Below are 24199 nucleotides of genomic sequence, written 5' to 3'. Positions count from 1 at the left end.
CTCTTCACTTTCAGCAAGCAAGGTTGTGTCATCTGCATAACGCAGGTTGTTAATGAGTCTTCTTCCAATCCTGATGCCCCGTTGTTCTTCATATAGTCCAGCTTCTCGTATTATTTGTTCAGCATACAGATTAAATAGGTACGGTGAAAGAATATAACCCTGGCGCGCACCTTTCCTGACTTTAAACCAGTCAGTATCCCTTTGTTCTGTCCAAACGACTGCCTCTTGATCTATGTAAAGGTTTCTCATGAGCACAATTAAGTGTTCTGGAATTCCCATTCTTGGCAGTGTTATCCATAGTTTGTTATGATCCACACAGTTGAATGCCTTTGTATAGTCAATAAAACACAGGTAAACATCCTTCTGGTATTCTCTGCTTTCAGCCAGGATCCATCTGACATCAGCAATGATATCCCTGGTTCCATGTCCTCTTCTGAAACTGGCCTGAATTTCTGGCAGTTCCCTGTCGATATACTCCTGCAACCATTTTTGAATGATCTTCAGCAAAATTTTGTTTGCGTGTGATATTAATGATAAACAAATCTATAACTGTCAATTATAGTAGGACCTGTAAAGGAGCTAGATGCAGTGACAGAGAAATATGGGGAGTGGAGGGGAGACACCTCTCATTTGGGTGAGCATGGGAGGCCTTTCTGAGGAGGCAGCACGTGAGCCCGGGTCTGGAAGATAGGAAGTATCAGTGTGAATTTTTAGTGTATGTACAAGTGGTTTCTGTCCATAGAAGAGATTTACTTTGAATTTAGAACTTGATACTTGACTTAATAAAGTTACAAATTAAAAACCCATTGCCGTCGAGTTGATTCCAATTCATAGTGACCCTATAGGACAGAGTAGAGCTGTCCCATGGAGCCGTCTCATAAGGTTTCCAAGGAGTGGCTGGTAGATTCAGACTGCCAACGTTTTTGTTAGCAGCTGAACTCTTAACCGCTGCCCCACCAAATTAGAAGAAACTAATTCTTCCTTAAAAGTTCAAATTTAGCCTATTCAAATTAGCTTATGCATCTTGTTATTCTATAAATAAAAGTAGTAAATGTAAATACTTCATTCTTTTTAAAGATTTGGTTAATTAAACTCTTTTGACCATTTAAAGCTGAACTTGAAGATTTAATATCTTCTCTTTCCTTTTTAAGTACTTTAGTTGTCTGACTAAAAATTCTTCCCAAGTGCTTAAGTAATTCTTACAATAAATTAAACTTAAAAGTATGATGACCCTTTAGTTCTCTTAAATATTCTGTGGAAAACACTATATGCATACCTAAGACTTCACATAGACACAAGTCTAAATCAGTCATTCCTGTATATATTTTAAATTGGAATTACTTACATGTCTGACCTGTTATTCTAATTGGCCAAAGTTCTTCTACACTTTAAAAGTATTCGCATTCACACATTTTCTTAACACAAAAATACTATGGTTCACTGGCTTTAAACCTCTTTAAAAAGTCTATACTTAATTTATAAATTCTGTTGTGGGTAAGGAGCCCTGGTGGCACAGTGGTTAAGAGCTCAGATATGCCTCTACACAATTTGAGTTTGAGGAGGTTAGCTTCTCTTAAATTTTTTTGAGATACCTTAACTTGCCGAAGCTTCTTAATGCCTAGAGAGTGTCAGCTTGGCTGACTTGATCTTTACTTGTGATGCTGACTACCCCAGAGCCGTTTTTTGTGTTATTATTACTTAAGGAAGCTCTTGGCCACCTAGATCCTAGCGTTACCTTGCCTTCATTCTCCTGTCCCCTCAGAGAGGCCTTCAGCTCCCACCCAGGCTGGTCATTTGAATAGATCCTGCATATTTGTGGCTCTAAAGATGCCTCATTTCTTTCATTTACTTCTTATCTCTTAGGATCACACGCTCACTCTTAAGATATTAAAATCATACCTGATTGATTTTTTTTTTTATGTCTCTCCTGGGCTTTGGCTGACTATTTGGTCACAGTTTCTAAGATCATTCTACAGGAGCCAGTAGAGAGGAGAGGCACCTTCCAGGGAAAGGGACTTTTTTCCCTCCTGTGGAATTTGTCACTACTCTCTCTTCTTTTATCTTTTTGGTTCTAATCCTGAGTTTTGCTTCAGTATTGGACAACAAATCACTTTATGGCTTTATATATTTTTACCCCTATGCTCATTCTTCAAATCTTTATTGGACAACTTTTATGAACAAAGCAATTGACCCCCCAGAACCCAAGAAACCAGTATGATAACTCTTGAACTCAGAGAACTTGAAACGCTAGTAGCAGAGATAAGACGTAACCAAAACTAAAAAAGCCAACCCAGTTATTGTTGAGTCATTTATGACTCATGATGACCCCATGAGTGTCAGAGTGAAACTGTGCTCCATAGGTTTTGCAGTGGCTGGTTTTTTGGAATTAGATTACCAGGTCTTTCTTTCTAAGCACCTCCAGCCTTTCAGGTAGCCAATCACATTAATCATTTGTACTACCTAGGACTCCTAAAATGTAACAGTCAGCTCTAAAACAAAACAATGGGGAAAATGCTGTTAGGGAGATAGAAAGAAATTGGTGAAATAACCCAGAACAAGGGTTAATGGGTAGAAATGGAGACATATTTAAAGTAGTAGGGAGGCAGCTGGGATTTTGAGAGGCAAGGAAAGGGCACACGAGGAAAGGTAGACAAGGAGGCTCAGGGAGGGAATATTGTTGAGACCAGCTATTAAGGGAAAGAAATAGTAGGAGAGAAATAATGAAATATAGGTTAAGGCCAGGTTATGGAAGACATTGGCTGCTGGGCGTGGGATGACGCATTGGAGTACACACCCGTTAACTTTATTGGAAATGGTCCTACTCAAATACAACGAGATCAACCTAGTATTCAGTCCCTATGATTAGGTTTGATTTTTATTCACTCTGTCAACATAAAACCTTCATCAAGGGAAGCACTTTTGGTGGGAAACAAGACGTGCCACCATGATACCTGACTCCCTCCTTGATAGAACGTTAGCCTTCTAAAGAGGGAACATTAAATTGTGCAAGCCTCTAGGTTTCCATTCAGTGCCTGCAGCCTAAAAGAATGAATATTCCTCCCTAATACTTACCTTACCACCAGAAATGACAGATGTGGGAGAAAGCAGATCAAATAATTGACTGAGAAAGATAATTGATTTTTGTAAATAGGCATTTGCCCAAATGTAAGGCAAAAGAATATTGAAGAGTGGATTAGGAACCATTTACAATATCCATGGACTGGTGTGGGCATGGTCTGGATCCATCTCTGGGCTGTTTTTATTTAGTGCCATCACTGTAGGGCAGTCAGGCTATGCGGCTGCAAAGGCAGCCTCAATGCCTAGCCTGGTTGCTTCTCTGCAGGATTTATATCCACGTCTGTGGTCTGTCATTCCTCTAATAAAATAGCATGTTTCCCCTCTTAAAATGGATTTAAAAAAGAACCCACAGAATTTTAGCAGGACTTTCAGAAGAAGCAGGGTCTCCCAGTGCTCTTTCCAATTTTCTAAACGCTCACCCAGCCTTAGTACACAATCTTACATAAATACCCATTCTCCCCCATCCCCTCACAGCAGTGTACACACACTCCTCCCAACAGATATACACACTAACAAGTCAGACCGTGGTAGCATTCAGGTTTTCTAATTCAGGCTGGAAATAAAGTGTCATACCCTTACCCTTACCCTAGCTTTTCTTATGTCTCATAAATAACTTTTTATCATGACTCTCCATAAACTGACCCTTTCCCCCCGCCTATAAATTTGTACTCAGAACTAGAGACATGAGAAGTCCCCAGCTGGGGGCCTTGCTTATGGAGCAATAAACACAGAGCTGATAATGTCAATCTGTACAGAAGTAAGACGATATTCTTCATCTGTAGGAACCTGTCACTTGAGTTTCCAAGTTCACTATAAAAGGTGACAGCCCTCTAAAGTACATCATACCTAAAATTTTTTAAGACAGGGAGGCTCATGGGGAAACTGAGTCCTAGGTGGGTTGAGGAGCTGGCTCAAAGCCACAAAATAAATCAGAATGGGTTAGCCAGAAAGTTCAGAGCATCGTTGTACATGCTCTCAGACCACTAAATCACCACCTTTCCTAGTATCCTTGCCAAGGGCGATCCGGATGAAAGTGGTTATGAAAGGTTCAAGGAAATACTGTTAATTTTTTTTCTAGGAGCTTCTTTGAATTGCATTAACCCAATGATTTATTAGTAATTTACTGTCATGCTACATTAGTGCTATGTGATAATGACATTGTTTCTGTTAATACTGTACAAATGAGTAATGGGATTTGTGGCGTTCATTGCTTACCACTTAACAGTCACCCTGATAGCATATCACAGAGAGAGGCACAAGCAGCTCATGGAGAAGGGAGAGTATCAATGGTTCCTCCCGTGAGATTCTAAGAATTCTGCCCCTTGTCTGCTTAGGGTTCCCCTAGGTTTTTTTTGTTTTTTAATTGTGCTTTAAGTGAATGTTTACAGCTCAAGTTAGTTTCTCATACAAAAATGTATACACACATTGTTATGGGACCATAGTTGCTATCCTTATAATGTGATAGCACACTCCTCCTTTCTACCCTAGACTTCCCGTGTCCATTCAACCAGCTTCTGTCTCTCTCTGCCTTCTCATCTCACCTCTGGACAGGAGCTGCCTATTTAGTCTCATGTGATACTTGTGAAGAGTGTGTTTCTTGAGTTAAGAAACACACTCTTCACAAGTATCATTTTATGTTTCATAGTCCAGCCTAATCTTTGTCTGAAGAGTTGGCTTTGGGAAGGGTTCTCGTTTTGGGCTAACAGAGAGTCCAGGGGCCGTGTCTTCTGGGGTCCCTCCAGTCATAGTCAGAGCATTAAGTCTGGTCTTCTTACATGAATTTGAGTTCTGTGCCCCACTTTTCTCCTGCTCCATCAGGGACTCTCTGTTGTATTCCCTGTTAGGGGGGTCATTGGGTGGTAGCTGAGCATCATTTAGTTCTTCTGGTCTCAGGCTGATGGAGTCTCTGGTTTATGTAGTCTCTGGTTTATGTGGCCCTTTCTGTCTCTTGGGCTCATATTTTCCTTGTGTTTTTGGTGTTCTGCATTCTCCTTTGCTGTCTACGTTTTTGTTGTTACCTTTATTATGTGGCTTCCAGATGAAGAATTGTTTGGCCTATCTGTTTTCTTTGGACCAGTTATACTCATCCGGTAGTGGTGGTGATATTAGCTGTCATGGAGTCAGTCCCCCGCTTGCGGTACCCCATGCACAACAAAATGAAACATTGGCTCGTCCTACATCATCCCCGTGGTCACTTGGGGATTGGACTGCTGTAATCCATAGAGTTTTTATTGGCTGATTTTTGGAAGAAGATCGCCAGACATTTCTTTGTAGTCTCTCTTAGTTTGGAAGCTCTGCTGAAACCTGTTCAGCGTCATAGCAGCACACAAACCTCCACTGACACATCAGTGGGGGTGCCCATGAGGTGCATTGGCCAGGAATTGAACCCAGGTCTCTGGATGGAAGGCAAGGATTCTTCCAGTGAAATGGCATTACCCCTCACCTGTCTGGTCCAAACCAAAAACCAAACTGTTGCCCTCAAGTCAATTCCAGCTCATGTGTGTCAGAGTAGAAATAGTCTCCATAGGGTTCTCGGTGGCTGATTTTTCAGAAGTAGACCACCAGACCTTTTTTCCAAGGAGCCTCTGGGTGGACATGAGCTGCCAACCTGGCAGTTAGCAGCCAAGTGTGTTAACCATTTGAGCCACCTAGTCAAAACCGAATCAAACCCGTTGCCATGGAGTCTTTTTTGACTCATAGCAACCCTTTAAGGACAGAGTAAAACTGCCCCGTAGTGTTTCCAAGGCAATAAATCTTTACAGAAGCAGGCTGCCATGTCTTTCTCCCGCAGAGTGGCTGGTAGGTTCAAACCTCTGACCTTTCAGTTAGCAGCCAAGCACGTAACCGCTGGGCCACTAGGACTGTGCAGCGGACTAAATTCACCAAAATTGTTACAAACAAGAAAGAACCATTGGAGTGGAATAGACACTTAAATCGTTTGGCATCAGGCAAGCCCTGATCTCAGAAAATAGTTACACTAGTTTTTATGCGCCCTGGCCGTGCAATGGTTAAGAACTATAGCTGCTAATAACCAAAAGGTCAGCAGTTTGAATCCACCAGCTGCTCCTTAGAAGCCCTATGGGGAAGTTCTACTCTGTCCTGTAGCGTCACTATGAGTCGAAATCAACTCAACAGCAGTGGGTTTGCTTGTTTGTTTGGTTTAGCCATTCTAAGATGTTCGAGGAGGTTCTTTAAAAAATACATACACAGATATGTGTGTGTGTGTGTGTGTGTGTGTGTAGCTAGTAAGAAACTTAGCTATATTTCCTTGTATGTAGAGTTTTGTTAAGGAGTCCTGGTGGCCCAATGGTTAAGGGCTCAGCTGGTAACCAAAAGGTTGGCACTTTGAACCTACCCAATGGCTCCTCAGGAGAAAGACCTGGCAATCTGCTTCCATAAAGATTACAGCCAAGGAAATCCTGTCACATGGGGTTACTGTGAGCCTAAATTGACTTGACGGCACACAACAACAGGGTTTTGTTAAGAATTAAAATGATATCTAAATGTTGTCTTGCTTTCTGTGTCTACGTGACTGGATTACTGAAAAGAACTAGGTAACATCTAGATTCAGAATTGGAGACTTATGCTGATTTACTTTGTTTTTTTAAGATACATTTAGAAATGCTTCCTTGTAGAGGAAATTTTAAAAACATTCTCAAAATCCAGACAACTTTTTGGTTAGACCTTAATAGATATCAAAGTATATGGGACAAATCCTACCCTTCTTCAGTAAGCTGAAGAAATGAGTTTCTTGTCATGGAGCTTTAAAAGAGTAAATGTTTGCACACACTTCAAATAAATGTGTATAAAAGCATGATACTTTCCTATTTGTTTATTCTTAGAAATCAGTGGAAAGAAACTTGTCCTTAGTCATTTATTTGAGGTTGCTAAGAAAAAGTAATTGACCTACTGAGGCTTAGCTGCTGGAATTTAAATAATACTTAAGTTACCGTTTGCAGTGAGAATTTTGCCTAAGGGGGTAGAGAGATGGGGGGGGCAGGTAATGGGTTGGATGGGTGGTACCTCCCATTTTGTCTTTTTGTCTGAGGCTGCACAGCTGGAACTTATTTCACTTCCTTTGCCCTGAACTTTAATTGTTTGTTCCCTGTTGAAACCAAGTTTTAGCTTGTGGAGTACATTTCTCTATCCTTGTTATATTATGGGAAACACACCCCTCTTTTTTTCCCCCACTGGTTTTTTTAAAAGAAACATATCCCCAGAACCACAGCAAAGTGTCAAATATCTACACAATATTTTTAATTTCTCCAGGGCTTCCACCATTACTCAGTAATTTCGTGTCCAGTTTTTACATTTGGGGCTTTGACCTTAACCTGCTAAGTGATTTAACTCTTAAGACACTGTGGGCTGCAAAAGATGAAATGTGTTGGCAAATTTAGCCAGCTGTTGTGGCTGCTCCTAAGATGTAAGCTTGATAAACTGGGAGCCTTGAACAAGTAATCAATACAGGTGACTTTTAAATCTTGAAAGGTAGAATGGTGAGTTTTGGTCCATCATAATTTAGCTGATGATTTTGTTCTTCATATGAAAACTAAGTGCTTGGGGTGCTTTAAAAAAAAGGCTAATAGCCAGTTGCAAATTGTTGCCAGCATATTGTTTCCTAACCAGAGGTCTGACTTTTTAAGAATTTTTCTGACGGGTCTGGTAACCATTTCCCAAGAAGCCCAGATGGCTTTGGTTAATCTCTGTCCTCTTACCACCACTTCTTCTGTTCCCCACCCTCTATCAACATACCCAAAACCCAAAAACATACACAAAATGGATTTTATTGATTCGTTAAGTTCTGGGAGACATTTCAGTACGACCATTTATTTAAATTGGCTTTATTTTTTCAGCATTTATTGAGAAAGCATATTAATGTTTAATTCCACCTTCACCTGCCTAATTTGCATATATTTGTGCTGTACGTTAAATCACATGAAAAACCTACAGGGGAAAAACTGGTCTCTGCTAACAACTAATAGCCTATCTTTTCTTTAGACTAGCACAAATTGAGAAATATTGCCTGTGGCAAACATAATGGAAAACTGAATTTTTAACATTCCCCCACACACTCATTTCTTTGAAGAGAAGAAAGTGGCTGACCGTTCTTAAAAATAAAACTTCCCAAAGTACCCAGATTGTCATGGGGCCAGAAAAGGAGAAGGATTTTGGCTTTTAGAATTAAGATTTGAGGTGAGATTAGGTTAGGCAGAAATGCTAGGGTTGACTAATCGGTACAGTATTGGCCTGAAAATGTGAAATAAATAGAAAGGCTTGAAGTGCAAGAGTCTTGGCCCCCTCCTGCTAAATATTTGGTTCTTTCTTCATGAAGAAAAATGTTACCTCGATTACTGGGGAACTTTTGAGTTGCTTGAAATCTCATGACATATATATTTATTTTAATGGTCTATGTAAAAGATAACCAATAGTTTTTTACGCTAAGATAAATTTTAACTTATATTAACAATTTTTATTTTACATGTTTTTAAAGCTCACCTTTGTGTTCCATTTTTCATATTTGAGGCAGTGTTCTCTCTTAAGATTTAAGTTCCCATTTTGTATCAAAACACATTTGGGTTCACCCAGCAATTTGGAGTTAAAGTGAGACATGCTAATTGCAAAGGAATAGTACAGGTTGGCTACATTAGCAAAAAACAAACTTGAAGTTGCAAGGGAAGGAAAATGAAAAACAGTTTTTAAATGCTGGCATAAGAACACATAGATACGCCTGGTAGTATTTCTTCAACAGCAGTTTATAATTTTCCGTCTTCAAGATGTATTTTAAGTGGATGTGTAACGGTAGCTTGCAATGTAAACAAGTAAGGGCTCCAGTTGTTTAGACAGGGCAGCAGAATCAGCAATGAGCAGCTCTGGGAGCAAGGGCATTGCTGTCCACAGCAGAGGAGTCTTCGTGCCATAGTCCTGAGGTCTGAAGTCTGCCGTGGGAAGCCTTTGATTTAACAGATTTGTCTGTATACAGCATTGTATCAGTTAGCGCTTGAGTAACAAAAACAAAAAAAACCAAACCCATTGATGTGGAGTCGATTCTAACTCATAGCAACACAGTAGAACTGCCCCATGGGGTTTCAAAGGAGCGGCTGGTAGATTCAAACTGCTGACCTTTTAGCAGCCATAGCTCGTAACCACTATGCCACCAGGGCTCCAGAGCTTGAGTAATAAATCACCCCCCAATTTGGTGGCTAAAACAACAACATTTATTATGTCACAGTTTCTGTGGGTCAGGAATCCAAGTACAGCATTGCTGGGCCCTCCGGTTCTAGGTCCCTCAACAATGTGGCAGAACCTTAAGGCTAGACTGAGCAGGATTCAGTTCCTCGCAGGTTGTTGGCCTAAGGCATCGGTTCCTTTCAAGCTCTTGACTGGAAACCTCCTTCCACCCCTTGCCTTATGAGTCTCTCTGTAGAGCATCTCACAAAATGGCAGCTTGCTTCAGGAGCAAGCAAGAGAGAGAATGCTGGCAAGGAGATAGCCGCAGTCTTTTGTAACCTAATTATGGAAGTGACATCCCATCGCTCATGCTGTGTTCTGTGCATTAGAAGCAAATCGCTAGGTCCAACCTACTCTCAAGTGAAGGGGATTGGATTGTACAAGGGCATGAATACAAGGAGCTGTGCAGGGATGGATTATCTTAATCGGCAAGGTAAGCACGGTGCTTACTTTCCTTACTAGTTCATCTGTAGTGGACAATTCACATTTTTCACCACATGAAGCATTCTGCTAGATATGCTGGCGTCTGTCTCTCTCCCAACCCCACGGCACCTTCCTCCAGAATAAAATCTTCTTTTAAATTTAGAATCCCTGACAGGTACAGATTACCCAGTGAGCAAGGTAAGCAAAAGTTTACCTTGCTTATTGTGTAATTCGCCCCTGGAGCTGTGCCACAAACTGCCTACCACAAGCATGATGCCATTTTTATCGTGCTATGTCAGGGTGATAGACCTGTAGTCAATTGCAGCATGAATAATGCTAAATACAGCTTTTAGAAGTACTGATGTGGGGCATTGAATGTGGTCCCCTTTGAGTACCAAGTTGGTTGGTGAGTGCTAAACCCTGTTCACCTAAGCCCCAGGAGATCAAGGAACAAGTTTTCAGGAATGGCTGAAGTTAGGGCTCCTCATGGCATTATTAGCATAGTACTCTAAATGTGAGAGCCAGAGGGCCCCCAGTTTGTATTTCATTATGTGTTGCAAGATTTTAATTGGTACTTTGCAGATCATTAGAGGGAAGGGACCCTATGGATTGATTTATAGAGTTGCTATTAAGATATTGGAATGTGAGGTTTTGTTTGTTTTAATGGTCCCTATATCCCCCCTTCTAGCTTTCTGATTCCAAACGTACATTTTCAGCAGTAAACTGAGTGAAAGGATGTGAGTTTGGTTTATGGGACTAATGTTTAAAGCATGAGTTGGGTTTCTCATTTTAATTTGTATTGTACTGAATTGTATTGTATTAACTTGTATTGAAAAGTCCATGACTCTTTATAGGAAGATTCCAGGGTTAGATTTTCTTTGCTTGTTGTTGTTGTTAATTTCCCTTGAGTCAGCTCCAACTCATGGCAACCTTACACGTAACAGAACAAAACATCCAGTTCTGTGCTATCTTCGTCGTCGGTGGTATGCTCCAGTGCATTGTTGTGGCTATCATCCACCTACTACAGGTTAATGCCCCTTTTTGGTTGCTAAAGCTCCAATTTGGAAATTTATGGGTGAAATATTTTAACTCTTTTGCTGAAGTTGCTATTGGATGGTTTATGGAGGACCTGTGAAACCTCTGATGAAATTCCCTCTGATAAACATGTCTGGGACACCTTCAGATTCCCAAAGATAATCTCTCAATGCCCAAAGAAAGCTTTGCTGGTTCTTCATGCAAACATGAATTATCACACCAGTCCCTCCGGGTGCTCTCAACTGTTGTTCGTATTTATAATCACAGGCTGGAATAAGCACAATACAAGGGCAGAAAGGATATGTCTTTTACATCTTTTTAGCCACAACATCTAATGAAGAATATGACACATAGTAGGAACTTTAAAAGTGTTTGATGGTTGAAGCGCAGTAATGTATAATGCATGTTGGTAATTATTCACTGTCGCTTTTCTAATGTGACTGTTACTTTTCTAAGGAAAGCAGCACAAGAAATTAAACATAAATTTTATGGTAACTAAGATAAAGATACTGTTGGTCATTATAAAGTGAGATGTCTCTGGAATCACAGGGATTAATATTACCTACCTGCTGACAACCAAAAAAAAAAAAACCCATTGCCATCTCGAGTCGATTCCAATTCATAGCGACCCTGTAGGACAGAGTAGAACTGCCCCACAGGATTTCCAAGGAGTGCCTGGTGGATTCGAACTGCTGACCTTTTGGTTAGCAGCCTTGGCTCTTAACCACTACACCACCAGGGTTTACCTGCTGATAAAGACCTGGCCCATTTTTAGTTTTTTTCTCCTTCACTTCCATTCTCAATTCTGACACTGTTTGCTCATGTTTGATCTTGAGAAAATTTTCTTTGTAAGTTTACTTGGACGAATATTACACTTTTCAATTCCTTAGTTATTTTTGGGTTTTTAATACTTGACCCTCTGGTTTTTGTTTTTTTTACTTGTGGCCAGCAAAGCACTTTTGTATTATCTTATATCTTTAAGTATTATGAATAATTAATAATCTACATTTCTAAGTGGTATAAATTCACCTTGTGCTTGTCAATCCAGGGATATGGGGTGAAGAAACCTTAAATATCGCATGAAGTAAAACTACATTCTCACTTTTTTAAACCTTTCATAAAAATGAAGAATTGTTGATCTGTGGAAAAGGTTATATTTTGAGGTTTTAGTTTTATTTTTCAACTTGATAAATAAAGAACTCAAGTTAAATTCACCTAGCAAGGCACACCTGTCAGTTTGGCTCAAAGAGTTAAGAGTTTACTCCATGATTTCAAACGTGAAGTTGTGAAATCACCCTGTCGGATGTAATCCTGTGTCGTGTAACCGTGTAATGTGAGTGTATTCTTTGTTCGTAATTTCTTTCTGAGGATTACGGTATAATAGCCACACAGAATCACAAGGTGTCAGTCACATTATCATCGTTCCAACTTTTGTGGTGACAGAGAAGAGACGAGGAAGTAATGAGGAATGTTGATGAGGAAGAGAGGATTTTATTTCATTTTTTACATAAATGTTTTTTATATCTTTAATTCACAGAAGGAGAATATAGGTCATCCAGGAGCTGAGGTGAATTGTCCCTTCTCGATTGCTGGTGGGAGAATTTGGATATTTCCTGAGCAGCTTATCATCGTTGCAGTTTAGTTATTCCACTGTGCCCTACATTGTTTTTTATGTCCTGGATTTACGGGATTTCTCTTAACCAGAAATATGAAAGACGTGTGGTAAATCCAAGAAGGCCCCCACTAAAACAATTAAACATTTGACCCTGCCTTCAGCCTGTTACAGCTTGCAGTATCATCTGTAAAATTCAGCTGTTGCACGTGGCAAATCAAGTTCGCAAGGCTTGAAGTAGGTTCATCTCAGCTCAGAAATCCATAGAATGGCAGTGTAAACATCTATGTGTCACTTTTTCACACCACCTCCCATGAGTATGACATAAGCTGTCTGAAGAACCCATGGTTTTGCTAATGAGTTGGAGCCACCTATGTGTACTGTATTTGTGACATGCACGTTTGCAGTTAGGGTCCACAGGAAGGACACCATTTCCTGGATCAAACCACAGAGTGCAAATATTGTTCCCTAAATAACACACCAGTTACTGTAAATGTCAGTAGAGGGAGTTTTTCCAACTTTGATTTAATGAAAGCCTACAGCAAAGCCAGCTGTTAGCACTTCTTAACTGCTTGTCAGAGCAGCCAGGGGGAATGGGGAGGGCCGAAAACTTCATTTCTGTGTACTTTTGTCTTGAAATTAAGAGTTTTCATCAGATGTTGGATAGGAACACTGGGGGTCCTTTATTGCTTAGTGTGTTTTAGGTGGTGGTGAATTTGTAAGTTCTCCTCCAGGATGTCTACGTAGATTTGGATCCTAGTCTAAAAGATGAGGAGATTCATATAAAAGTGGTTTAGAGTTTTGTGTCCTGATCCTCTCACCTGCAAAACAAGCATTTTCATTTTCTGGGTTCCCCATGAGGAATAATAAAGGATAAAAATAAAAGAGAGAGAAGGCACACCAAACACCCGGTCCTCTCTGTCACTGAGGGTATTACAAAACTAATTTGTGAGCCATGTGCGTTTTGATTGATGTCATCTGTTTTCCTGAACAAAGAAGCCACTTGAAGCAAACACAGAGAGAGGAAGGCATGCAGCCCTCATTTCTGTAATTTTTGTCGTTTCTAGAATGCATTAGTAAGCACGTGTGGTTGTGAAGGGTCCTGCAGCCCCTGGGAATCCTTTTGACATTGCCCTGTATGTACTGAGGGGGAGATAATCTTTCAAAGGTAGGGAAGGTTTGCAGTCTTACTATCTTGAAGAGGAGAAGAAAGTTTCTTCCTCAAATGATTTATAACTTGAAACATGTTGTCATGTTTTGGTAAGCCCGTTTTATTAACTCCATCCTTCTCTGTGGCAAGTTAAAAAAAAAAAAGGAAAGAACATTGCAACATAGTACTTTTTCAATAGCATATTGTACTTATAATAGAATGATGGAAATTGCCAGGCTCGGTTTAGTCATATAGAATGTGAAGCCAAGTTCTGAGTAAAACCTCTAATTGAATTACCTGCAAAGCACTGACAGACAAGCTTTCAGGACAGACGAAACTCTGCTTTCCCCAGCAGAAATAGGTCATGTTCAAGTCTGCCCTGTAACTATCTGTTACTGGTTTTTGCCAGCACTTTCACCTTGAGCTTCTGTCAGGCCCCTTCTCCTACAGCAAAGGAGGAGGAGCTCTGTGAAAGCAGGACTCAAGCATTATCTTTTTGATTTCCAGAAAATTGATAACAGATCAAGTTAAAGGGAAGAGGCTTTGAAATAAAAATCCAGAATATTTTTGCACAGATGACCCTCATCCTTACATGCCTGTGTCTTTACTGAAAAGAACAGGGAGGAATAGGAAAGTAGCCCTTTCTAGATAAGTCTGTATCAATCTGAAAAGCACTGTTTGTTTTACCTCTGGTAAAAATTAAGAGTATGTTGCTGTGGTCCCGTTTTATTATTAGACCATTTGGATTTGAAAATGAAGCATAATGAAGTCTTATTCTCTCCTCTCTGTTTTACCCACAGCATCTGCAATCCCAGATAATGGAAGAAGGTCCTGTCTAAAGCTCAAAGTCTTTGTGAGACCAACAAGTAAGTTCAGTAGAATGAGCTTCGAGGGTGGCTTCACTGTGTGCATGCTTTATTGTCTGGTCTGGTTCACAGTGGTGGAGCTTTTTTTTTTTACTGTTAAATTCTGTGTCGTATCTGTTTGATATATCAACATCCATGTTTTAGTTTTCATCGTATTTTTTTCTCATCATTCTTCATGATGCTTTTATTTAAGTACACAGCAGTTGCTAACTTGTTGTTTCTTAGACTGTTGTACATGCATAGCAAATGGGAATAATATTGGCATTTGGATACATGCCATTGATTGTGAAACAATCTCTACATAAATAAAAGGAAAACAATAGAGAGAAAGAAAAAAAGAAAGAAATGGGAGTTGAAGGGTGTCTTCACTAACATATTTGGCTGTTATCTCTATTTTCGTTATAGATAGCTGTATGAAAACTATAGGTGTTCATGATCGTGTTTTCGATGTTAACGACAAAGTAGAAAATTCATTAGAACCAGCAGGTTAGTATGCTTAGAGAATCTCTTTTAACAAATGCATCTATCTCTCTGGTGCTTCAGTCCTTTTTTCCTTTCTTCCTCTCTGGATGTTTGCATGTTAGACTTGCTCTGCTTTTGCTCATTGCTAGCAATGCTGATATTACTTATATTCTTCCTCATTACTCCAGTAGCTTTGTGTAATGCATGTTAGATAAAATACAGCTTTCTTTTTTTGGACATGGGTTTGATAAAATGCATTAACCTAGTATAGAAGCCTCATCAGAATGCTAAAATCTCACTACCTTTTCCCATTTCCTCAGAGCATGTTGGTAAATCGCTGTGAATATTAAAGGATCTGTTACCATGTAAGATAGAAAAAATATCTACTGTTTATGTTTATAAGAATTTTTTTTGTTATGCCCAATCTATGAATAAAAGTATTGCAACTCTTGCATATTGAACACTAACGAAAATATAGCAACTAATTTGACATACTGAATTTTCTCTAGAAATCTACACATATCATGAAATGATCTGAAGAACTTCACTTTATTTCAAATATTCTCTGTGCTGTTTTGCCCATAGCAAATGATATGGAGGACGGCCATGCTGCCTCCTTACTCCCCAAATGCACACATCTGCTACTTCCACAAATATACCAGTAGCCTGTCGACCCAAATGTGTTTCTTGATTACTGGGGCAATATAAGTATTAAGAGTAAATAAAATTTCTGTATTACTGACTTTCACACACCTAAACTTTCCCATCACCTTGAAAATATGTAAAATCCACAAAGACACTGAAACATTTACGCTGTAACATACTATAGATCTTATAAGCCTGGAAATTATCCATTTGATTACAAATTCAGTCTGGCTATTAAGTACAACTATACTGATTGTATTTTTTTATACTGATTGTAAGGGTCTGGTAGCCCCTTTGCCTGTTGTTCCTTAAGGGGTATGCCTCCATGCCCTTCCTGTATGCTCCCCTTCCTGTGGTTTCCTTTCCTCACCACACCTGTTCAAGATTTTCACTCTGGTTTCCTTACCTATCTTCCATGAGCATATCAAAGTTTAAGTGAGTAAAATTATCTCCTCGTCACAGAAATATTAAAGCCCCCTTAAGTAAACAGTGTTTTTTTTTTTTTTTTTGTCTGTTTACAGTAGGACTTCTCTTTCTTATGGTCCTAGAAATTAAAGGCTTTTGAGGGTCCACTTTGTCATCAGAGCATTGTTACAGGGACAACACAGTCAATGAGCCTTAGAGAAAATTACCCTGAGTGAATGTGGTACCTTGGGACATAACAATAACTTTCACATTGTAACTGACGGGAAGAGTTAGTTTTGGGGTTCCCTCTCTTCCCCCCCCCACCCCCCCGAGCATTCTTGTTTTTTTAAGGCAGATATCATACCCAGAGTGTAAATGAGAAGTGTGTACAATAAGCTCTCAGAGGCCATAGTGGCTCCCCAGAATCAGTTAGCCACTTTAGAAAGTTGCAAGGAATGAGTACTGACAAAGAGACATTTTAATTTTGTCCTGGAAACCCTGAAGCATTCCTGTAGCTTTCCAAGGTACCAGATTCCTTCCAAGCTTGAAGACATGGGCAGCCAGAGGATCCGTGAGTTAGGTGTGCTGTCTTTTAAAGACCACAGGGTCTACACTCTTCATTTTATGACTGAGTAGATATGTCCAAGGCCACAAAGGGAGTTGGGGACAGATCCACATTTAACGCTCAGATCTCTTGATTCCCATCCCAACATTAGTATAGAAGTAGGATTATCCTACCATTATTAGAGATATAGATGTTTATACAGAAGACTTTACTTCCTGGGTTTTGTTAATAAGTCACAAATAGAATGACTGACAGAGTTAGGCTTGTTTGAAATAAAAGTTACCCTGGCTTATGATTTTCCAAAGGAGGTAGTGCAGAACCTAAGCATATCTTTCCAGTAATCATTTTTTCCAGGTAAACTTCACTGCCTATCTAGAAACCTAGAGGCTATTCAGAAACAACAGATATACGTTTCTGTCTGGCAATAAAGAGGCACACTGAGGACTTTTCTGACATTAGGAAAATTACATTTGAATTCAACTAATGATAAAAGACAAGATATTAAGATGCTTTTGGATGTAAGCATATTTCACAGGCCATTTTTCACTGAGCATGGAAAAAGCCCAAAACCTAACCATATGTAACTGATGGATGTTTTCAAAGGTTAAACAGAATGTTGTGTGTGTGTGTGTGTGTTGGGAATGTGCCTAAGTGTATATACTAGAACAGCTCCTTGAATCGGTCATGACTATATTCAAGGGCTTGCTGGTGAGCATCTTCACTAAAGAGGTTGGACAAGGTACAGCTACAATCCCTGGCAGTGTCAATGCAATACCAAATTTGAGTACTTCACCTTATTCCTTAGAAATTTATTCATACTTGCAGCTCTTCACCATTGTGTTGAACAGTTGAGTGAATGAATATTTGCCTTCATCCAGCTCTGGGTGTAGACCCAGACTCTATGAATACAGCCAGCCTGAAAGGATTCCACTGCATGCTCTCGGCAATGTGTACTAATTCACCTGTCTTTGGAATGTATTTGTCCTTTTTGTTTGCTTGCACACTCTGCCTGTCAGTTTCCTATCATCAGGGATACAGGATGATCTCAGGGCAGACATATGCCACGTAATATGCTCCAGAATATTGCTAGTGTTCTCTCAGTTAACCATTGAATCCCATGTTGTGGAATCCTGTAGCCAGGAGGCAAGACTTGATTTGGCTTTGAAAAAGGAACATTTTCTTCTTCCAAGCCTTGTTCTTTTACAAATGTTAGGCGTTCTCTCATATTTAGGTGTAATTTCCATTGGGATAGATTTTGCTTTTGAATTCCTCCAATTTTGAAATTGCTCACATTTACCCAAGGTGACAGCAATTTTCTCATTTTGCTCTCGGGGTCATAGAATCTACCACATTGAGGCCTCATTTTCATCAAAGGATTCTTTGTAGAATCCTGAGTGAAGACCAGTGTGTTGTAGGAAGAAGGAAAAAACCAAGATGCCCCAGTGAGATGGGTTTTCACCTTTGGGGGCAAGGTAGCAGATTTTCGTTGGTTGGTTGGTTAGATAAAGACTAATTCTAAATCTTGTCTAAAACTAGAGGGCTGAAAGGCATGTTTAGCCTCATGTGTCACTTAGATGAAAGATGAAAGTTTTCCTCTCTAGGGGCTCCAGCAAGGTGGATTCACCATGTCCTGAGCTGAGTGGGCCTCCAGCAATGAATGGCCTTGCTGAGTACCTGAAGGGACCAAGGACAGAAGGAGTCCTCTTCATGCTCACACTGAGTACACCAGGTGTTACTTGGATACCTTTTAGCAGTACAGTTCTGTACAAGGAGGAGGATTGAACAGTATGTTATTAAAAATAAGACAGGGAATAAACCAATAACTGATGTAATTTCAGGTGTGTAAATGTAAGTGGCGTCTCAAAGTGAACTCTGGAATCCTTCTGGGTTTATGGTTCTTTCACAATTAAGCTTTAAGCACTCCATTGTTCTGATTGACAACATATTGGTACTAAGAAAGTGATTTGGATTTTAATTTCAGGGCTGTTAAGGGCATTTACTTCCATCTCCTATTAACTACAGATTTAACAGATTTGCAAGGCTGAAAAGGAGCAGAGAAAGAGGAGAGTCCACAGATATTTGGCTGCATTGTGCAGGACTTTATATTTTCCTCTGCATCCATGTATCTTCCCATTCTTGCTTCCTAATCCTTTCTAGTCACCTAAACTAAAGCCACTCCATGAAGGATTGCTAAGGTCCAGGAAAGGGGAGCAAACCTGACAAAGGAGTGCCATAGCTTCCAGATGAGGACGGGCTAAAACGATTAGAGTATTCCAGAGTAGAAGACGCAAGGCTGAGAAGACATAGTTCTTAGTTCCTATTTTTTTTTTTTTTAATTGGGAATAGACATGATGAACAGAAATATCTCAAATGAGCGTATCTGAAGCAGAGGCCAATCTCTGAGTTTGAATAGTAGCCATTTTAGACCAAATAACAGCAAGTATGTGACTACCTAGTGAAGGAAAAGCATTCTTCATCGTCATGTTATGTGGTATGAAAATATAAATGCGTTAAAAATACTTTATAGATCATTAAGGTGTTTAAGATGCATCATTTAGGGATATTTAGAGATTATCTTTTAAAGATCTATGTTATTGATAACAACCATTTGAGTTGTTTGTACTTGGTACTGTTCTCTCTGATTGACCATTGAGTGAATCCGGAACAACAATTGCAGAGATCCTGCAGGAAGTTCCCCTGATGCTGAAATAAAATCTGCCCAGAGCTGTACTGTTGGCCCAAAAACCATGTAATTCAAGATCACTGAGTCTAAAAGCACAAGTTAGACCAGGTGGAGGGAAGAAGACCGCAACACTAGAGCATAGCATGGCTCCCAGACAAGCCTCTAATCTATCTTTGGGTCCTAATTGCTTCAGAGTTCCTGTTTCTACCTTAAGCCTGTTAATCACGTAGATCAGGAAGGCTATCCAAAGTCAGAAGCAGCCTCGTAGAACACTTTATAGCTAAATAAAAGAAGCTTAACTCACTTAATCCATTTTATTTAGAGGAAAATTTGCATCCACACTGATAATTTATGTGCCAAGCTTCAGCTTGATAAAAATAAAAATAGTCAAGTTCAAGTAATTTAATCCTGGAGATACAGGGTTTGTAAGGGAAATAGCGCCATAATTGACTCCTAATTGTAGGTGAACCAGTGGACACCTGTTTATTGAGGTTTATGTATAGTTGATTTAAAATACTGTCATTTTGACATTTAATTTTTCATATTTGAAAATTCATCTAGGCATCCAACAACTAGGCATTCAACACTAATCCTATGAAACCGTTTAAAAAGTGTGAAATGGGCAGCCTGTTCTGGTTAACCACTAATATGCCAGCCTAACTGCTTCTCTTCTTTCCCCCTTACTCCCACCCCAAAGTACTACTTGCTTTCCCCTTGCGTCTTAGGTTTAAAAAGCACATTCAGACGTCTGAAGTTTGTTCATGGTGTGTCTGACTGCTAGGAAACCCAAGTAGCTGGTACGCCAAAGGCTATGGTGTATGCATACTTTTTTCCTCCATAATTTGTAAGCAAAGTATTAATATTGCAGAGAAAGTTCCATTTTCTCTGCCTCTCCTTTGTTTGCTGTAAATAATGAGTGATTATGCAGACATGAAAGTCAATGGTGGCACAAGGTTCATTACCCGACTTTGCAGAGGGTGGTGAGGTCTGTTAACAGCAGGCTGCTGCAAGAGAGTTATTAAGGATGTGAAATCTCACTGGAACGTGTGCTTTCTGTTTGAACAGATGACACCGTACATGAGTCAGCCGAGCCATCCCGCGGCGAGAACGCGGCACAAACACCAAGGATACCCAGCCGCCTTTTGGCAATCCTACTGTTCTTCCTGGCGATGCTGTTGACGTTATAGCACAGTCTCCTCCCGTCACCTGTCACAGAGAACATCAGGGTCTTGGAACACCAGAGATCCACCTAACTACTCATCCTAAGAAGGGACTTGTTATTGGTTTTTGGCAGATGTCAGATTTTTGTTTTCTTTCTTTCAGCCTGAATTCTAAGCCACAACTTGGGGGTAGGGGAGCTAAACTAGTTGCCGCCTCCCTCACCCCACCCTACCCCCAGCCCTTGCCCGGGACGTCTCTCACTCCTTCCAAATTAAATGGACTCCAGGTGAAAATGCCAAACTGTCGTAGTGACACCAGTGGTTCGTCAGCTCCTGTGCGTTCTCCTCTAAGAGCTCACCTCCGCGAGCGCCCTGGGTCAGCGGTACATGGACAAGGAAGAATAGCAGCAAATGCAGCCAGCAATGGCTAGGCCCAGGAGGCTTTTGCTCTCCTATACAATATTTATGCCTTCTCATTCAGAACTGTAAGATGATCGTGCGGGGCATCGTGTCACCATGTCAGGTCCAGAGGGGAGGTATTAAGAACATATAATATTACACCGTTTCCTCTAGGAGGATATAAATGAACAGGCTTCTAAAAGGTTGAGACACTGGTTCTTTAATATGACTGTCTTAAAGCATTCTTGACAGCAAAACTTGTGCTCTGTAAAAGAAGGCTTTTTTTTCCCCCCAAGGAGGTGGGTCGGGTGCAGGAATGCTTGCACAGAGCAAGTGTGAAAACCAAGACAACTACGTGTTTGGTGGGGGTGTGTATGTGTGAGTGCCTCTAATTTTTTTTGGTGACTGGACAGTGCACACTAGATTTTTTTTTCCTTTGAATACAGATCACCATGGTGCTACAACTCTTTTCTTTTTAGAAACTCAAAGAGGCATTTTTATGAATAAAGTGACCTTCCCCAAGGCTCACAAGCCAGAGTTGATGAGCGCATAGTGGCATAGCTTTGGATAATCCTCTGGGGGATGATCTGTACCAAGGCAAGGGTGGCAGTAGCCAGAGGAGATGACAGTTTGGCTTTGCTGGAGTGCCAGCGAGCTGTGGCCTTTTCCCAACTCCCACCCGAAAACCCATGTTTTGCTCCTCACTCCACCTCTGCAGGGGCCCCGATATAAACCCCTGTCACTAGGAGAGTCAGTCAGCACTACTTGGGAGGGCTAAAGGGACATTTGGAATAAAAATTCCAAAGTTTGAAAAAAAAAAAATTCAACTGTTGAGTTTATATTCTTACCCTTTCTGACACAGCCTAAAGCGTAGGGGGAACATGTGTTTATCTGTGGGAGATAAACAAGATGGAGTCCCAAAGACTTTAACAAAATATTTTTTTAAAAATCCACTAGAATAGAAAATACATTATTTAGATATACTTTATGCTGAGAGTGAGTATATATGCTTGTCCTATTTAAACTTGTGAGAAAAAGTGGTATCCCTTGATACATTTAGAAATATGGGAGGCTATCTTGTTTCATTGTGGGGGTGGGGCAGAAGAAGCATAAAAGCAGGATCGCCCTGTTTAAGGAATCTTAGCATGGCCAACGGTTGATTACCAGGAAATGCAAGCCTTGGGGTTTCTTTCTACTGGTGGGGCTGTCACGATTGAACTCCAAAGCCTAGACAGGGAAAATCAGACAATGGAAAAGCAATCTAGCCTTTTTTGCTATTGCACATGTCAATAGAAACCATGCCTTTCAAAACAAAATCAACACGATGATCATGTAAAATGTGAAAAATAGAAAGCATTCCAGCAAAAGGGTTTTTTTTTTTTATATATATATATTTGTTTTTTAAAATGTATATGTAAAAAAAGGGAGAGGAGTCATATTATGGACAGACTTCATGAGTGAGAACTTGCTTAGAATCGTGAGTAGTTCTGAATTAGACAAAATATGTGAATGAAAGGCAGTTATAAATGTACTGCACCCTGGAGAGTTGTACACATGTTGAAATGTCATCTGGGCTTACCTGATCCGTTTGGTGTGGATGTTACTGCTGGGTCTCTTCTCACTTGGAACCAGGTGAGTGGGGTTGCCAGCCTTGCAGATACAATCAGTCCAATTCCCTCCAGACATCAGGAACTACTCTGGAGTGGCAGAGCCTTATCACAGAAGGCAACCACCATTTCACTGAAACAAAAGTTCACAGCATTCGATTCCTTTTTCCTTTAACTATTTATATGCTCAGTACTCTCAGTAGTACCCAGTAATACTTCTTTTTATTAATAGCTACAGGCTTGTTGGGCCAGTGGGATTTGGGTTGGGGGAAAAAAGAGACACTTTCTAAAATGGGTCAATAGTTAGAACCAAAATAATCCTGCATGTTCTATAACCACAAGGAAAACAAATGATCCTGTAATGATTCCAGTTAGTCATAACTACAGTGCTAATTTCATTTTAGAAATGGTGATTTCTGTGGTTTTTCTAGCATTTGTCTCTTAACAAATGATGAAATAATTACTCATGGCCCTCTCTGCCATTGTCTTTCATTTTTTCACAATGAAATTAGGCCTCTTTCCTTCACCATTGTGCCACTGCAAAGCAAGTAAAAAATAGCAAGACTACCCACGCCAGTGAACAGTGTGCGTCTCTACCTGTAAGTGACATCATTGTAGGTAGTGCATTTGCCACTGAGTTCTCAAGCACCTGACTGCTATCAGACAGCTCTCATCCTGTCCAAAAAGTGCTGGTGGCCTTTTTTTTTTTTCTTTTTGATGTTGTTGAAATGCTCTGGGGGCTTAGGAGGATGTCGATGCAACTTGCTAGCAGCTTTTAATTTCAAAAACAATTCAAAAGTCTGAAGGGCAGCCTTAGCTGCCTCTCAGCCCCAGTTAGTCAAACCCCAGCAACCTTTGCCCTGGTTGCCAAGGGCTTTGCAACATGAAGCAGGGAAATAAGGATCTGTCTGTTTAGTGGATACTGTGTATCCTTTAATAGGCCAGGTACAGTTGGTGTTAGCTTAGACTATTGTTTTGTACTGTACTTTCTTGGGTGGCAGAGGAAAGTAAAACATTTAAAAAAAAAAAAAGAAAAAAAACTGCGTTCTTTAAATTCTGTATTATTAGCAACCTCTGTTGTATATAGTGTTTGATAATAAAGTATTAATTTGATTCTTATGTCTTTTGTAAGTGAGAACAATAGACTTTCAGGATACAAAACATGCATTGAGGCTTTGAAACATCCAATGTATGCGTGGCTGAGAAAAGAGTCACAAATGGCTGAGACACTGCTCCATACAGGACTCATGTGTGGTCATCACTCCCCCAATCTCAAGACTCCACCATCTTGGGACCTGGAATAACATGACTTTTATGATCAATATTAATCCTCAGTGTTTTCAAGGTTGGAGCCCTATGGGTTTTTTTTTCCCTCCCCCCAGCATGTTCGTTTGAAAAGGTTTAGGAAATTTAGTAACAGTTCTGTACTTTGGCTTGGTTTTCTGTTTGTGGTTGTTTTCATGGGCTGTTTCCTTTTTTCCCCAGGAAAGGTCTTGCCAGTATCAGTGAAGCTGAGCATGGAATTGGTTGCAAACCAATCAATTTAGGAAGGTTAAGTGGGGCTGTTTCTCTGTGTCGTTGTGAAAGGAAGAGGCATACAGTTACCTGCGGATTTGCAGGAACTCTGTTTTTCTCTGACAACGGCAACGGCAGTCATTATTTTCCAAAAAATTAGAAAAATAGCTTAAACGTCCCTCCATTCATTGCTGTCAGAGTTGTGGTCATGAGTTTTTCTTTTGAAAACCACCTCCACCAACACCCCCGTTTGCCTGGCTCCCCTTGACTTTTTTATTTTTTCGTCTCTCGCCTTCCTCCCACATTATATTTTCCCTCAGAGCCATGAATGGGCAGGTCTGTCTCTGGCTTGGCATCACTGAGCTT

The 24199-nt window shown here is 40.2% G+C and overlaps 1 protein-coding gene across 2 annotated transcripts in view; it reads left to right on the top strand.

Annotated features, from left to right (window-relative positions):
* The window catches only part of EFNA5 (ephrin A5), a 315588-nt gene extending 292268 nt beyond the window's left edge, over nt 1-23320 (top strand). Inside the window, exons 3-5 of one of the 2 annotated variants that reach the window (XM_003405004.4) lie at nt 14327-14392; nt 14798-14878; nt 20218-23320. In XM_003405004.4, the coding sequence (XP_003405052.1) occupies nt 14327-14392; nt 14798-14878; nt 20218-20339 (269 nt within the window). In that variant the 3' untranslated portion in view covers nt 20340-23320. The remainder of the gene's footprint in view (nt 1-14326; nt 14393-14797; nt 14879-20217) is intronic. The other variant, XM_064274702.1, reaches the window with a different exon arrangement.
* Nucleotides 23321-24199: the final 879 nt, after the last annotated feature.

This window comes from Loxodonta africana, chromosome 2, assembly GCF_030014295.1.
Source record: "Loxodonta africana isolate mLoxAfr1 chromosome 2, mLoxAfr1.hap2, whole genome shotgun sequence".
In the NCBI taxonomy this organism is placed as follows: domain Eukaryota; kingdom Metazoa; phylum Chordata; class Mammalia; order Proboscidea; family Elephantidae; genus Loxodonta; species Loxodonta africana.
This window is presented reverse-complemented; position numbering and strand designations above follow the sequence as displayed.